Source organism: Myotis myotis, unplaced genomic scaffold (assembly GCF_014108235.1).
Source record: "Myotis myotis isolate mMyoMyo1 unplaced genomic scaffold, mMyoMyo1.p scaffold_m19_p_20, whole genome shotgun sequence".
Classification (NCBI taxonomy): Eukaryota; Metazoa; Chordata; class Mammalia; order Chiroptera; family Vespertilionidae; genus Myotis; species Myotis myotis.
Window position 1 is genome coordinate 3,335,502 of NW_023416325.1, and position 13,804 is coordinate 3,349,305.

A 13,804-nucleotide genomic window follows, 5' to 3' on the forward strand; every position below is an offset into this window, starting at 1 on the left:
GGGCAGCTTAAAGAGGCGGATGCTACGTGATGGGTGACGGATGAGGAAACAGAGGCTAAGACAGGTGATGGACTTGCCCAGGGCCCCTGGAGGTGTGGTCAGACACACACCCAGGCCCCTGGCACCCCAGCCCTGTGGTTGGCCATTTCTGCATCCGGGGATCCGTTTACCCCACATGTCTGCCTCCTAGCTGCCGGGCTAGGCCGCGGGGATTCGGCGATGGACAAGATGGTCACGGCTCTGCCTTCATGGAACCTTGATTATGTTTGGCTGGGAGCATATTACGCTTGCGAAATAGCCATCGCTTCTGATTTGCCAGGCATTTTAAAGTTTACGAAATGCATTCACACCCATTATCTCCTTATGAATGAATTTACTGCGCCTCTGATGCTTAGATAAATGGCACACGAGACCTGCGACTTCGGAGGGGGCTGTTCAGGAAAGTGCGCCCTCATTATAATTTGGGATCCATTCTACATTCACCTCATGGGCCTAGAGTTTAGGAGGCTTTTCAGACGGTTCCCCAAGTCTTTCCAGGGCATTCACCTAACAATTATATTTTGAGTTTCTGCCTCGTGCCAAGAAAGACCTCCTGTCTTCGTGGATTGTCCTGCCTCGGGCATGAAACAGACAGCACCCAGGCAGACAGTAACAACTGTGACCTGGGCCAGGAAGAAAGTCAACAGGGAGCGAGGTATAGCGTGACCAGAGGGAGCTTCTTTAGAGTCTGAGAGGAGAGGACGTCTAAGCGAGATCTGAGGCACCTTCAGGATCTCCCTCAGCTTTCAAACCAAGGCCACCTGCTCAGAGGGCAGCCCTCGGGTGATGCCCTAACCCAGCGGGGTACCAGAGGCGGGCACCTCTGCCCTAGGCCGGCGCCTGCAGAGGGACCGCTGTGCTCCAGAGGCCCCTTTTGCATCAGTTGGGCTTTATCAGATGTGGTGAGGCTCCCTGCCCAATCTGCCTCCTCCATCCTTTAACAGTTGTCTGGTCTACATTGTGATCGAAAGCTTTTCCTGCTCAACCATCCCAGAGAGAGGAACGCCAGCCTTGGGCCTTTGCCCAGGTGTTCCCGCTCTCTCCTTGCCTTTCTCCTTGTGCTTGAATATCTGCATCTCACTCGGCTTCCAAAGGCTCCCCCAAGCAGTTCCTCTGCGACGTCCTTCCTGGCCATAGTCGTGTCTCCCTTGTCCCCTGGATTCTCTCTGGGTGGGGGCGGAGTTTTCAACATGCAGGTCAAATGCAGACACGGGGAGTGGGGGGTGGGGAGGGCAGGTCCACCCGGCTCCAAAGAGCATCTTAGACAAGTATTTGCGAAACAAACAAGTGAATAAATGAGAAAAACGCCATAAAAGACCTAAATGAAAATGGAGATAGTGTCTGTACCTACTTCAAAACAAAATTAAGGAGCCTCGCCGGCCTGGCTGAGTGGTTGAGTGTCGACCTATGAACCAAAAGGTCATAGTTCGATTCCCGGTCAGGGCACATGCTTGGGTTGTGGGCTCGATCCTCAGTGTGGGGCGTGCAGGAGGCAGCCAATCAATAATTCTCTCTCATCATTGATGTTTCTATCTCTCTCTCTCTCTCCCTTCCTCTCTGAAGTCAATAAAAAGATCTTTAAAAAAAAGTTAAGGAGAATTAAATAAGAGACTCCCTGTTGAGCCCTTGGCCCATTCCTGGTATATTATGAGTGAATACAGTTGTAAATGTAAGAGTTAAAACAAAAAGCTACTAGAAGAAAAAGGTAGGAGAATATCTTGATGACCTTTGGGGCGGGCAATGGTTTCTTTAAAAGGATTTAAAAAACATGAATGCCCCAAGGGGGAAAAAAAACCCCACAATAAACTGAGTTTCAACAAAAACAGAAACGCCTGCTCATCAAAATATATCTGTAAGAGAATATAGGCAAGCCACAGGCTGGAAAAAATTTTGGCAAAACACATATCTGACAAAGGGCTTGCATCCAGCACATATACCAGTAAAGAATCCGTACTTGATAACAGAAAGACAAGCAATTCAATAAAAATAACTTTGACAGACACTTCACACAAGAATAGATGCAAATGGCCACTAAGCACAGGAAAAAGTTCTCAACATCATTAGTCATTAGAGAATGCCAGTTAAAATCATGAGATACTGCTACACACCCACCGGGATGGTTATAATTAAAAGAGCAACAGCACCGGACCCTCCTACGCTGCTGGTGGGAAGGCAAAACGGCACGATCGCTTTGGAAAACAGTTTGGCAACTTTTCAGGAAGTTAAACATACATTTGCCCCCTGACCCAGCAATCCATTGCTAGGTATTTATCCCAGAGAAGGGAAAATAACGTCCATAAAAAGCTTTGAACGCAAATGTTCACAGCGGGTCTTTTTCTAACAGCTGGAAACAGCCTAAATAGTCACCTAACAGGAAAACAGATACAAGAGACTGTGGTACATCTGAACAATGAACTATTACTCAGAAAAAAAGGCCAAGGAACTACTGAGTCACCGATAACAGATGAATCTCAAAAGCGCTTTGCTGAGTGGAAAAAGTCTGCACACACACAGAGAAGTATATTTTGTGTGATCTCCTTCATATGAAATTCTAAGACAGGCAAACCTAACTGACCAGGATACCAATCAGGACAGTGGTTGCTTGGGGAGGAGGAGAGAGAGTGGACCAGGGAGGCCCTGAACACTCTTTAAATCCATGCTTTGCAGGTAGAGGCTGGGAGAAGGATCCAGGGAAAAAAAGACTGTCATTATCGAGGGCTGTCACCCAATTTGTGGTGCTTTGTTACAGCAGCCCTAGCAAACTAATACACCAGTGATCCAAACAGAGCTTCTCTCTCCCTCGTGGGAGCTGATTGGCTACACCTGAGGCCTCCTAGCGACAGAGGCCCCCTTGAGGTGGGGCAGGGCATGGAGACTGTGCCAGTGGGAATGTAAAGAGAGGTGGCACTGGCTACCCATATGTGGGCATAAGCTAGTCCCGCCTTTGTAAATAGGGAATAAGTACATTGATCTCTCAGGACCTTTTATAAAGTTGTGGTGAGATGCGTAGAACGTTTAGAATAATGGCTAGCACATAGTATGTGATCAATAAACAGCCAACTTGTTCTTGTTACTAATTCTTCAAGGATGTTTGAAGAAACAGGTATCCGTTTGTTTCTTCATGTGCCTATGCAAGTGTAGTTTATGTACATGGGCGTAGTGTTGTGTGTGTGGTAGGGCCGAGTATGTCAGGTGTATGGGAGACTGGGAGATGTTCACACATTCTTGGATGTTGACATGGGCAGACATTCAGAGGCATGCATATATGTCAGTGTGTCACATGCATTCAGTGTGTGTACCTGGCAGGCACATTATTTTGTTCATTGGTTCCTTCATTCATTCATCCATCAGAGTTTCTTAGATGCTTGCCCACACGTATGCACACAATATGGAAAGTAAACAGACAAGGTAAGTATGGGAATTAAGGGAGAATGGAAAGGTTATTTCAGTTTGACCAATCAGGGAAGACTTCCTGGAGAAGGTGACACTTGCGCAGAACCTGGACAAATGAAGAGAAGGAGCAAGACCATTGCATGTGGACATATAGGGAGAGAAGTAGCAGTATGTCACTGAAAACTACGAAATCTGGGTTGGTTCCATTCCTCAGAGCCCTTCTACCCCCAGCCGCAGCCCATCAACCCTCTAGAATCCGGGGAACAGATTCAGAGAACAGAGAGAAGACACAGATGCCAAGGAGCCAACACTTTATTTTGTGCAGACCAAGCACGCTGGGAGACCCACGCCCCGTGGGATAGGCCTCTGCTGGACCCCTCTCTCCTCTTGAGGGCAGCCACGCTCGCTGTAGTGGGACTGAGGGTCCCTGGGGAGGCCGGGCCGGTCTCTCTCTGCGGAGTCGGAAGTCTTCGAGGGCAGTGCATCTCAGGAGGCTGGAAACAAACGTAGGTCAGAGCAGATCAATGCGACCTGGGAACTGAGTCTTGGGGAGGAGAGCGAGAGTGGGGAGGCCCTGGAGGCCCATGTTCCCAGGTGGCATTCCTGCAGAGATGTGACCAAAGGAATGAAGACATGTGGACGGGAAACAAGCGGCGGGAGACAGGGACAGGGTTCCTGCAGGACCCAAATTTCCCGGGGCAGGGTGACCAGCCACAGTGGGCCGGGCTCTGTCCTCGGGATCCCTCATATTCTCCTGCGACTCACAGTGTTACTTTTCGTGGCTGGTATTATTCTCTCCGTTTTCCAGCTGAGACGCAGATGCTCAGCAGGGTCACATGGCTTGCTCAAGGTCCCGTGGCCAGTGACGGGAAGAACCGAGCTCGTTTGGTCCCAAATCCGTAACATGCTCGCATCCTGGGGAACGGGCCGCACTGTTTAGTCCCAGACTCCAGCCGGAGGTCCGGGCAGAGGGACATTTTAGGCGGGCGCTCTGTCATCACAGTGAGCAGGGCTGGGAGGGGGAAGGGAGCTTGAGTTTAAGGAGAAATGGCAGAGACAAGATGTTCTGCGTCAACTTCTGCCAGGGGCTGCTCCCCTTATGGACGCGTGCCCTTTATGTGGCCTTTGAAACTGCGTTCTGTGTCCCCGAGAGCACAATAATGTAAATGAGTATCAGATCTCTCCTCGGTAATTGAGAGCAGAGAGAAGGCCATGTAAAGTCAAATTAATTTGCTCTGAAACATCCGAGACCATCTCCACGGAAGGGGCAATGGCTTTTTGATGGGCTGACGATGCCTCGCAAAGCAGCAGGTCTCCAGCAGTGGAGGGCGGGGTGCATGGCTCCTTTTGGTCCAGGACCCCTGTGGGAGGAGGGCTGGGGCAGAGCGTGCACCTGCAGCCTGAGCCTGGAGCGGTGGTGAGCGCTGAGGTTTGATAAGGGGAGATTAATGTGGCCATGGACGATCACTGGTCTGTGGGTTTGTATTCTGTCTGAACCTGAAGGGAGTTTCTTACTCCTCCTCCGCCGACACCCATCCTGCCGCAAGGGGCTCTGCATTTCAGCTGGGGATCAGGAAGTGGGATGCTCAGGTGTGAATGCGCCCTTGCAGGGGCTGTCGAGGGCTGGCCCTGCCTCTGGGCGGAGAGCACTGAACTGGGAGTCAGGGTGGCTGGGTTGATGGCAGACCCACTGGGGGACCTTGATTTGAGGTCTCCCTCATTTGTTCAACATTGAGGTTGGAGTCCATGAGTTCTAACACTCCTTTTTAAAATTTTTTTTTATTTTAAAAATATTTTGAAATTAATTTTAGAGAGGAAGGGAGAGGGAGAGATAGAAACATCAGTGATAAGAGAGAATCATTGATCAGCTGCCTCCTGCAAACCCCCTACTGGGAATCAAGCCCACAACCCAGGCATGTGCCCTGACTGGAAATCGAACCGTGACCTCCTGCTTCATAGGTTGACACTCAACCACTGAGCCACACCAGCCGGGCCCAACAACCCTTTTGATATGTGATTAGAACATCCACCTCCTTTTTGAGGGCAATAGAGGCAGCCTCCTTAAAGATCCAGCTCCATCAGTACGGCTGAGTTTACCCAAGAAGATGCCTGGGATACGGACTAGCATTACAGATAAAAGTGGCGATTCTGGAGTTGCCAATCCCAGCTCCGCCTGCGTGATTTGGTATAAATGTCTTAACCTCTTTGATTGTCAGTGTGTCAGCCTGTAAAATGGGAATAAATACTAGCAACTACCTCCCTGGGGTATTGTGGGTACTAAGTAACCACCTGATGTATATATACACGCTCAATACAGGGAAGCCATCATTCACAGTCAGTGCCTCTTCCTGCCTTTCTGTGGAGGAGTGCCAGGGTCAGGGCTGGGAGTAGGAGAGCAGGCGGGTGGACAGGGGCACCGCTCCTCCCGCAATGCTGCTCTGTGATGGTTGCACGCGTCCCCTCCTCCCTCCCCCTTGGGCCTCAGTTTATCTCCGGACACTTAATGCAGGAGTTGAACCCCACTATACTCCAGGCCTCCTCCACCCTGGCCTGACCCTACCACCATGATCCCATCATGATGGGGCAGAGAGACATCACAGTACCTCAGGCTTCAGGAAAAATGGAGCACTGGAAATAAGCAAGACAGGGGGAGGAGCTTTAAAAGGCCAGACCGAGCGGCTTTAAAAGCCAGCACCTTCTCTAGCCTTGTCCCCTAGGACCCTCTTGCTTTCCGATGTGTCTGCATTTTAAAGAGCAAAGAAACAGGTGGCACCTGGCAGCGGGTTTCTGATGGGTGAACACCTCTACAAACCCTCTTCCTCCAGAGAAATCAGTCACGGCATTAAAAGCAGCAGCAGCAACAAATTTCCTCTAGGCCAGGGGTGGGGAACCTTTTGTCTGCCATTTGGATATTTATCACAAAATTACCAACTTAAAAATTAGCCTGCTATATACTTGGTCAAACATTTAATGACTCACCCTTCATGCCTTGGCAAGGCCAGACCAAATGATTTCTCGGGCCTTATATGGCCCGTGGACCGGACGTTCCCCACCCCTGCTCCAGACTGCCAGGCCCTGGTGACGATCTCGTCTTACACCCCCCAAGACGACCCAGCCATTCTCTTACCTGAGCCGGTTCCTACTTCTGCAGGTACTTCTTCATGATGCTTGCCACGTCCTCGTCTTTCCTTCCCGTCCCTGGCTCTCTGTTGCCAGGCGACGTTCGCTCTCCCTCATCTCCGTTCGGCCGTGGGATCCTTGGTCGACTCTTGATGCTGTCGGCGCTTTTGAAGGACACGATGGAGCTGGAGGAGGAGGACGAGTCGGAGAGGTGACCGGGGTCCTCCTTGGACTCCGGGCTCTTTTTCAAAATGGTCTTGATCCCTGAGAGAAAGGTCCGGTCGGCCTCTTCTGTCTCAAAGTGGACGCTGGAGTGCCGGGAACTGTCTTGCCCATCTTTGGCGGCTCCGGCCAACGACCTCGAAGTCTCGGGCTTCCGGATGGCCGGGAGGAAGTCATCGAAATCCACTTTGGCCTTGCGTTCATAGTTGAGACTCGGGAGTTTCCAGCTGAATGGGTCGCTGTCCGGAGGGTCCCCCATGAGGTGGGCGAACTGGCGATTCTGGAAGACAAGCGGCTCCTTCCCGAGGTCTGGGCAGCCCGCATCGTCCAGGGAAGACTCCAGACAGCGCCTCCGAGGACGCAGCGTGGGCGACAGGAGTGTGTCCCTGGGTGCGGAGGGGTGGCTCAGTTTTCTCCCCGAGCCGGGCCCTGACTCTAAGAGGGACTCGCAGGAACTGAACCGGGTCTTCGGCCTCTGGGGGAGCAGCGGGCTGCCCTCCCCACCCTGGGAAGGGATGCATTTGAGGCTGGTGGAGCGCAGGAGACCGGCAGATGGCCCGGCACAGTCCTCCGTCTCCAGCGGGGAACTCAGCGAGAGGGGTCCCTCAGCACTGCCGGCCCTGGCTCTCCTCAGTGTGGACGCCCCGGTGGTCTGATAGATGGGGAGGGTGGGCCAGTCCTCCAGGCCCAGCACCGAGCCCTGGCCCCTCTGTGCCCTCTGCCTCCGGAGCCCTCCCACAAACTCCGACAGGGCGGCCGAAGGACTGGGCAGCTTCTCCCTGGACACCGGGGATGTGTTTCCCCTCTGGGAAGAAGGGGAGGAAGACAGGACTCCTGATCTCTCCGGGGGCTTCCTCTGGACGTCACTCTCGTCGCCATCCCCAAAATGGCAGTACTTTTGCCGGCGGAGGGAGAGGGGCGAGAGGGAAGAGAGGGAAGGGAGGGACTTGTCCCCCGTGGTCTTGCTGGGGGCATCCTGGGCTCCGTTCAGGGCTGACACCCGCCGGACGCTTTCCGCATCACCAGCCTCCTCGTGCGTCCTGTGCCAACAAGAAAGACACAGTTGGTGGGGATCGTGCAATTCATACAATTTGTGCAAGCGGCGCGGGAGCCACTAAGCACAGGCGCTAATATTGTTTTTCTTTGGAAATGCCATCCCCACCGCATTCTCAAATGAACCGCGTGATTTAATGCGCAAATTCAAGCCAGGTAAATGATTTCTCCTTGCTCTCTGAAATGCAATTTCTGTCTATAATTAAACCCAGCTAAGTACGTTCAAGTAGATTAACACGCAGGCAGGACGAGTGACTTAGATTTATGAGGCATCCTATCTGACAGGATGGGCCCTGTGGTCCCAGAGCCGGCGGCGGAGTAAGTCATTCGCTTCTGGAAGCCACAGGGAGACCTGCAGGAGGCTAGCTGCTTATTCAGGGACAAGCCCAGAGGACAGGCCCAACGGAAGGGCTTCGGAAAGTCAGTGGCCCAAATGTGCACCTCAGTGGGATGCCCTGTGACGCCCTGATTGGTCCTGGTGGGGGAAAGACCGGTCCCTCCTAACGGGAGAGATTTGCATGAAACCCACATGAAACCAAGGCCAGCACAAGGGGACAGATGGCTTCTATTCTGGGACACCAGGCCTGGCTTCCCTGCAGAGTCGGTTTGCAGCAGCCGAGCCCACATCACTTTCCTTCCGAAAAGGAAGAGCCTGGACTATAAGATGAAGGATGTTGCTGAAAGGAGAGAGACCGCAGTCCGCCAACCATCCCTTTAATAAATAAAAACCCATTTGTCCTTCCTCTAAGACGAACAGCGCCACTCCTGCCCGCCTGCAGAGTTGTCATTTATAAAAAGCAAAAGGGCCAGGGTTTGGGCAGGGCAGAGGGAGCTGGGAGCTGGGGGCCGGGGGCTGGGGACTGGAGAAGGCTGGGAGCGAGGTGCTGGGAGCGAGGCGCAGGCAGGCTACTGGCCCCTGTCCACCCTCTGCGTTGCTGCTCTAGCTGTACAAGGGGGCCGGCCCTCCACACAGAAAGGTGGTTGGGATTCTGGCCGAGACCTTGAGGAAGGCTCCTTGCCCACCACAGTCTGATGTCACCATTGCCACCCCAGGATCCCAGAGGACAGGGCAGTAACTCTAAGGGCTTTGGAGTCGGGGAAGGAAGCCAGCCAATGGCCCTGCAGGTGCCGCCTGGAGAGGAAAGGAGGTACAGGTAGGGCAGGGGTCAGGGTTCTTTCCAGGGACGTGGGTAGAGACCTAGACACTGCCTCTTGAGCTCCCGAGGCCAGAGCTCCAACTGTCCCATAGGCCTCTTTCTTCTGGGGCTGGCAGGCGCCTCCCCAGACCCCGGACCCGTGGGAGGCAGCCGTGGCGCTGATGTTCTGTTAAAGGTTCCATGCGTGACGGGCACCGGGCTGGGTCTTCTCATCTGCCTCTTCTGATTCCTGAGGTCGGCTGGGTGGAGGTCCATGGGTCAAGGTCACGGTGTGTGTGTGGGGGGGGGGGGGGAGAGACACAGGGTCAAGGTTACCGTGTCTGTGAGCCACCTCCATCACTCACTCCCCTCACCGTCCTCCGGCCTCCTGCGGGATCAAGCTCCCTCCTCCCAGCCTCGAGCTGCCCTCTGGGTCACCTGCTGCAGCCACGCCAGTACCGAGGACGGCCGAGCCCCTCCGCATTTGCTATCTGAGCAGTCCTTCCACCTCCTCCTGCACAGATCACCATGTGACCTTGAGGGGAAGTCGTGGGACAAGAGAAAGGCCCTGGGTGCTGGGTCTGGCACCTAACCCCTCAAATAATGGTTGCCCGTTACAATGAATAATTAACAACCGATAATTAATGGCGCTTCATGATTAACAGTTAATGGCAATCGTCATTACTGCTACTAATCTCTGAATCCCCTGAGCCTAGCCCACCACTGGGCTCAAGGAAAGCCTCCACGGAGGTGCCCAGAGGGACGGAGAGAGAACAGTGGGCAGGTGGCCTTCTGCCTCCCGGAGCCCGAGAAGGGGTGGCCCCGTGCGCCCGGAGCAGCTGCCTCCTCCCTCATCGTGGCTGTCAGCTTCCACCTCCGTCACAGCTGGACGCGGCTGGGGAGGGAGTGAAGGGCTCCTTTATGATCACCCCAAAGTGTGTCTGTCAACATCACTGCCTTGGAATCGCTCCCCTACTACACGGCAAGATGGCTTTCTCACTCTTTCTTTTTTTAATAAACAGCTCGGAGCTGCCGGGGCAGTGGGCTGCTGCGGAGCTGACAGAAGTCATTTCCGTCCTGCCTCGGCCCCTGAAGGGAGCGGGGTGATGGATGTGTCTTGGGTGCTCGGTCTCATCCATCGCCTGCCACGTGGGGCAGCCAGCTTCGAGGGCTCCTGTCACAGCGCTGCCTGGGACTCTGCCGTCTGCTCACCCCAGCTCCCACCCTGGTGCTGGCTGCAGACGCCAGGACAGGGAGGGACGGGAGGGAGGGAATAGGAGTTGCAGGAAGAGGAGAAGAAGGAGTGCTGGTTTCCGAGACAGAGAGCACAGAAGCGACCCCCCCCACCCCCAATGTCCCCGCACAGCCACTCGGGACCCTGCCTGGCGGCCACAGGGCTGTGATCACCGATCTCTCTGCCCAGGGCCTGATGTCCTGGGGGCAGGGCGGGCTGGGTCCCAGGTTCAAGAGTTGTCTGGTGTCTTCATAGCCTCAGCTGGTGCGCTTGGAGCAGAGACACAGCCAAGCAGGGTGGACACTGGGGCGCTGGAGAGGAGAGGGTGTGGGGAAGTGAGGGAGGGAGGACAGGTGTGGAAGGGAGGCGGGGGAAGGAAGGAAAGCAGTCTGGCTGAGTGCCACCTCCTGGGCTTGCCATTCAGAAATCGGTCCCATCTCTGTGCCATCGTGTTCTGGTGCCCGGCGCCATGACTCCGAGTCAGAAGCTCCTGTGCCCGCTCCTTTCTGGGAGGGCGGCAGAGTTTCATCTGAGTCCAGGTGCCCTCGTGCAGGCTCCAGGAGAGGGTCCTGGAGCTGCTGTCTGACACAGGGTGGGCCTCTCTCTCTTTCTGGCCCAGCTGTGGGCATCTAAGACACACTCTGCTGTCCCCAGCTAGGAGCCTGGGCAGACTCATCTCCTGCCTCGCCACCCCACCTCCCCAAGCTGCCCTCACTGCACAGCTTGGCTCAGAGGGGACGTCCCTCCATCGGCCTCGCGTGATGGATGGCTGGTGGATAACCAAGATGTCACCGCGCCTGCCTCCCAGAGCCTTGGCCCCGGGGAGGGACGATGAATAGCAGGCCCTCCAAGCTGCGGGGAGACAGGTGAGACAAACGCCAGGCGGGCACCGCGATTCTCTAAGGAGAGAGGCCAGGAGAACCTTGGGGACTTCCGCCGCCTGCCCGTCAGTCTAGCCACACGGAACCGCCTCCTCGCAGACCTGCTGTGACTGCTTTCCATACGCGCCACTGAAAGCCTACTTTTGCCCCCCTCTGCTGTTGTTTAAAACTCTTAGTGCTTTTGTTTGTTTTTCTTGAACGACCCCTTCTGTCAGGGCTAGAGAAGGCCTGCAATGAGGGCAGAGGTTCGGGAATCAGGGATTCTCACACGTGCTCCTGCTCTGAGCAGTACGGGAAAAGGATGTGGAGAATGAAGTAGTCAGTCAGCCCAGAGCTAGCCAGCTGAGACAGGTGTCCCTGCTTGGCCCACGCCCCTGCCCCTGCCAGGCTGTCCTGTGACGGAGCCCCCAGGTCCCAGCGGCTCTCGCACCAGGACACGCTCCTTGAATACCCAGGGACAAGCGGAAAGCGCCGTGTGTGCACGTTTTGTATCTATCGGTCCCATCAGGATCAGACTCAGCACCCCATCTTGCAGATGAGAAAACTGAGGCTCACTGGTGAGAAACCATTAGCCCAGGGTCACACTGCTAAGGGGCAGGGCAGGGATTTGAACCCTGAGGCTCATGCTTTTCCCTGCCCTGACATCACACGCCCTCCGGGTAGACAGCTGAGTAGAAACCTCCACCGGCCTAACTCACATCTACACGTGAACCTCTCCCCCAATCCACTGAGACAGGACGAACCGAAAGAGCGAGATCCGAGTCAAGTGGCCAGATGCCGGATTCATGGGCATCAGACACAATCACACAGCGAAAAAACACAATTTCCAGGCCTGAGAGTTCGGGCGGAGCTGGGGCCAGCGGAGCTACAGGGAACTTGAAGAAGGTTTTAATGACACCATGAATCATCCCCAGAGGTGCGCTGTCACCCCCATTCTTCATCCACACCCTGAAATTAAAGAGGAAATTAAAAATGTATTGATGTTCTGTAAGACTGGCGAGGCCTGGGAAGGGAAACCAGATGTCCTTTCAAGATGGCCTGAGGCCTTGTAACCGAGCCCAACACAGCGATTGATGGTCTGTAATTACACTTGACAAGGTGCCCAAAACCGTGCTCAACGCCCTAGAGAAAGGAGACATTTATTGAGTCCCTAGAGCACACAGGTAAATTCTGCATGATTCTGGATAACAGCTGCCTTACATGGTGCCTTTAGGCTTTGCAGATCGACTCAATTTTATCCTCTCAACAATCCTCTACAGCAGATACTACGGTAATCTTCCCATTCCACAAACGAGGCTCAGAAAGGTCAGTAATCTGTCGTGTGATAAATGGGAAAATGTGGATTTAAACCAAGGAGTCCACCTCCGGGATCCATGCCCCCTCACCACTCTGCTCCACTGGCCCTTATCCCATTGTACAGATGAGAAAACCGAGGCGCGGAGAGGCAAGTGGGCTTGCAGAGCAAGTGGCAGAGCCGAGGCTCCCATCGTGGTCTAACTCTATGCAATGCTAGGCTGAGCTCAGAGGAAGATGGGAGCTTCGCCTCCGGGAGGGCACGCTGTAGGTCTTAGAGCACAGTTGCCCATCAGGATCACACCGGAACTCTACAAAAAAGTCTACTTCCATGAGGGAAGGAAAGGGGAGGGAAGATTCTAGCTTAAAGGAGACTAATGGCAAATGCAGGGTGTTACTCATAGGCGAAACTGTGTGTAGGGACAGAGGGGGCATGTGGTGCTCTCTGTATATGCTGTTTACTTTTTCTGTAGGTCTGAGACTTCTAAACATAAAGTCTATTTTTTTTCAAAGAAAGAAGTGTCAAAGAAACAAAATAACCAAATGCAATGTGTAACCTTAATAGGATCCTTCTTCTAAAAAAATACAACAATATAAAACAATTTTAGGACAAATGAGGTAATATGAATGCTGGGATCTTGGACAATACTATGGATTTGTTCGTTTTCTTAGGTGTGATAACGGTGCAATAGTTAAGAGTCCTTCTTCTCAGGAGAAAGATGTGGAATGATTTAGAGAGAACTGTCATGACATTTTCCAGTTACTTTCACATTGTTTAGCATAAAAATGTGTCTAAGATATACAGAGACGTAGATAAGGAGGTAAAGATAAAAACAAGGTGAATACGAAAAATCATCAGTCATTGTCCAACTAAGGTGGAGGCTAACAGAGTTGTTAAAAAAAAAGAAGAAAGAAAGAAGGAGGGAGAGAGGTAAAGAGGAAGGAAGTGACAACTGACAGGTGCTTCTGAGAAACCATTGCTCTATAGATTGTTTAAAAAGCAAACACTTTTACTCACCCCTCCATGTTCAGGCCAAGTGCAGCCTCCTCCAGACGGCCTCCCCCCACCTCCCAGGATGGGCTAGGGGTGTTCTCCGCCCACAGTCCCTGTGCTTCCCCGACTCTGCACTGGAATTGCTTGTTTACCCCTTTGCATCTCCCAACAAGACTGTTAGTTCTTCTATGACAACCCAGTATTTGCAGAGCGCTTCCCGGAAAGTTCATGGGATGGAAAGGGTAGAGCAGGGGTGGGGAACGTCATGTAAGGCCTGTGGAATCATGTGGTCTGGCCCTACCAAAGCACTGGGGGTGAGTTCATTAAATGTTTGACCAAATACAGCAGGCTGCTTTTTAAGTTGATAATTTTGTATGGCCCGCTGCTAATGATGTTATAAATATCCAAATGTCTCTGGGCAGAGAAAAGGTTCCCCACC

General features: G+C 53.3%; 1 protein-coding gene across 2 annotated transcripts in view; it reads right to left on the reverse strand.

Annotated features, from left to right (window-relative positions):
- Positions 1-3,733: 3,733 nt before the first annotated feature.
- Positions 3,734-13,804, reverse strand: part of MYO18B (myosin XVIIIB) — a 173,058-nt gene continuing 162,987 nt past the window's right edge. For both annotated transcript variants that reach the window (XM_036354082.1, XM_036354081.1), the window contains 2 exons: positions 6,560-7,814; positions 3,734-3,926 (listed from right to left, as the gene is read on the reverse strand). In XM_036354082.1, coding sequence (XP_036209975.1) covers positions 6,572-7,814 — 1,243 coding nt within the window. In that variant the 3' untranslated portion in view covers positions 3,734-3,926; positions 6,560-6,571. The remainder of the gene's footprint in view (positions 3,927-6,559; positions 7,815-13,804) is intronic.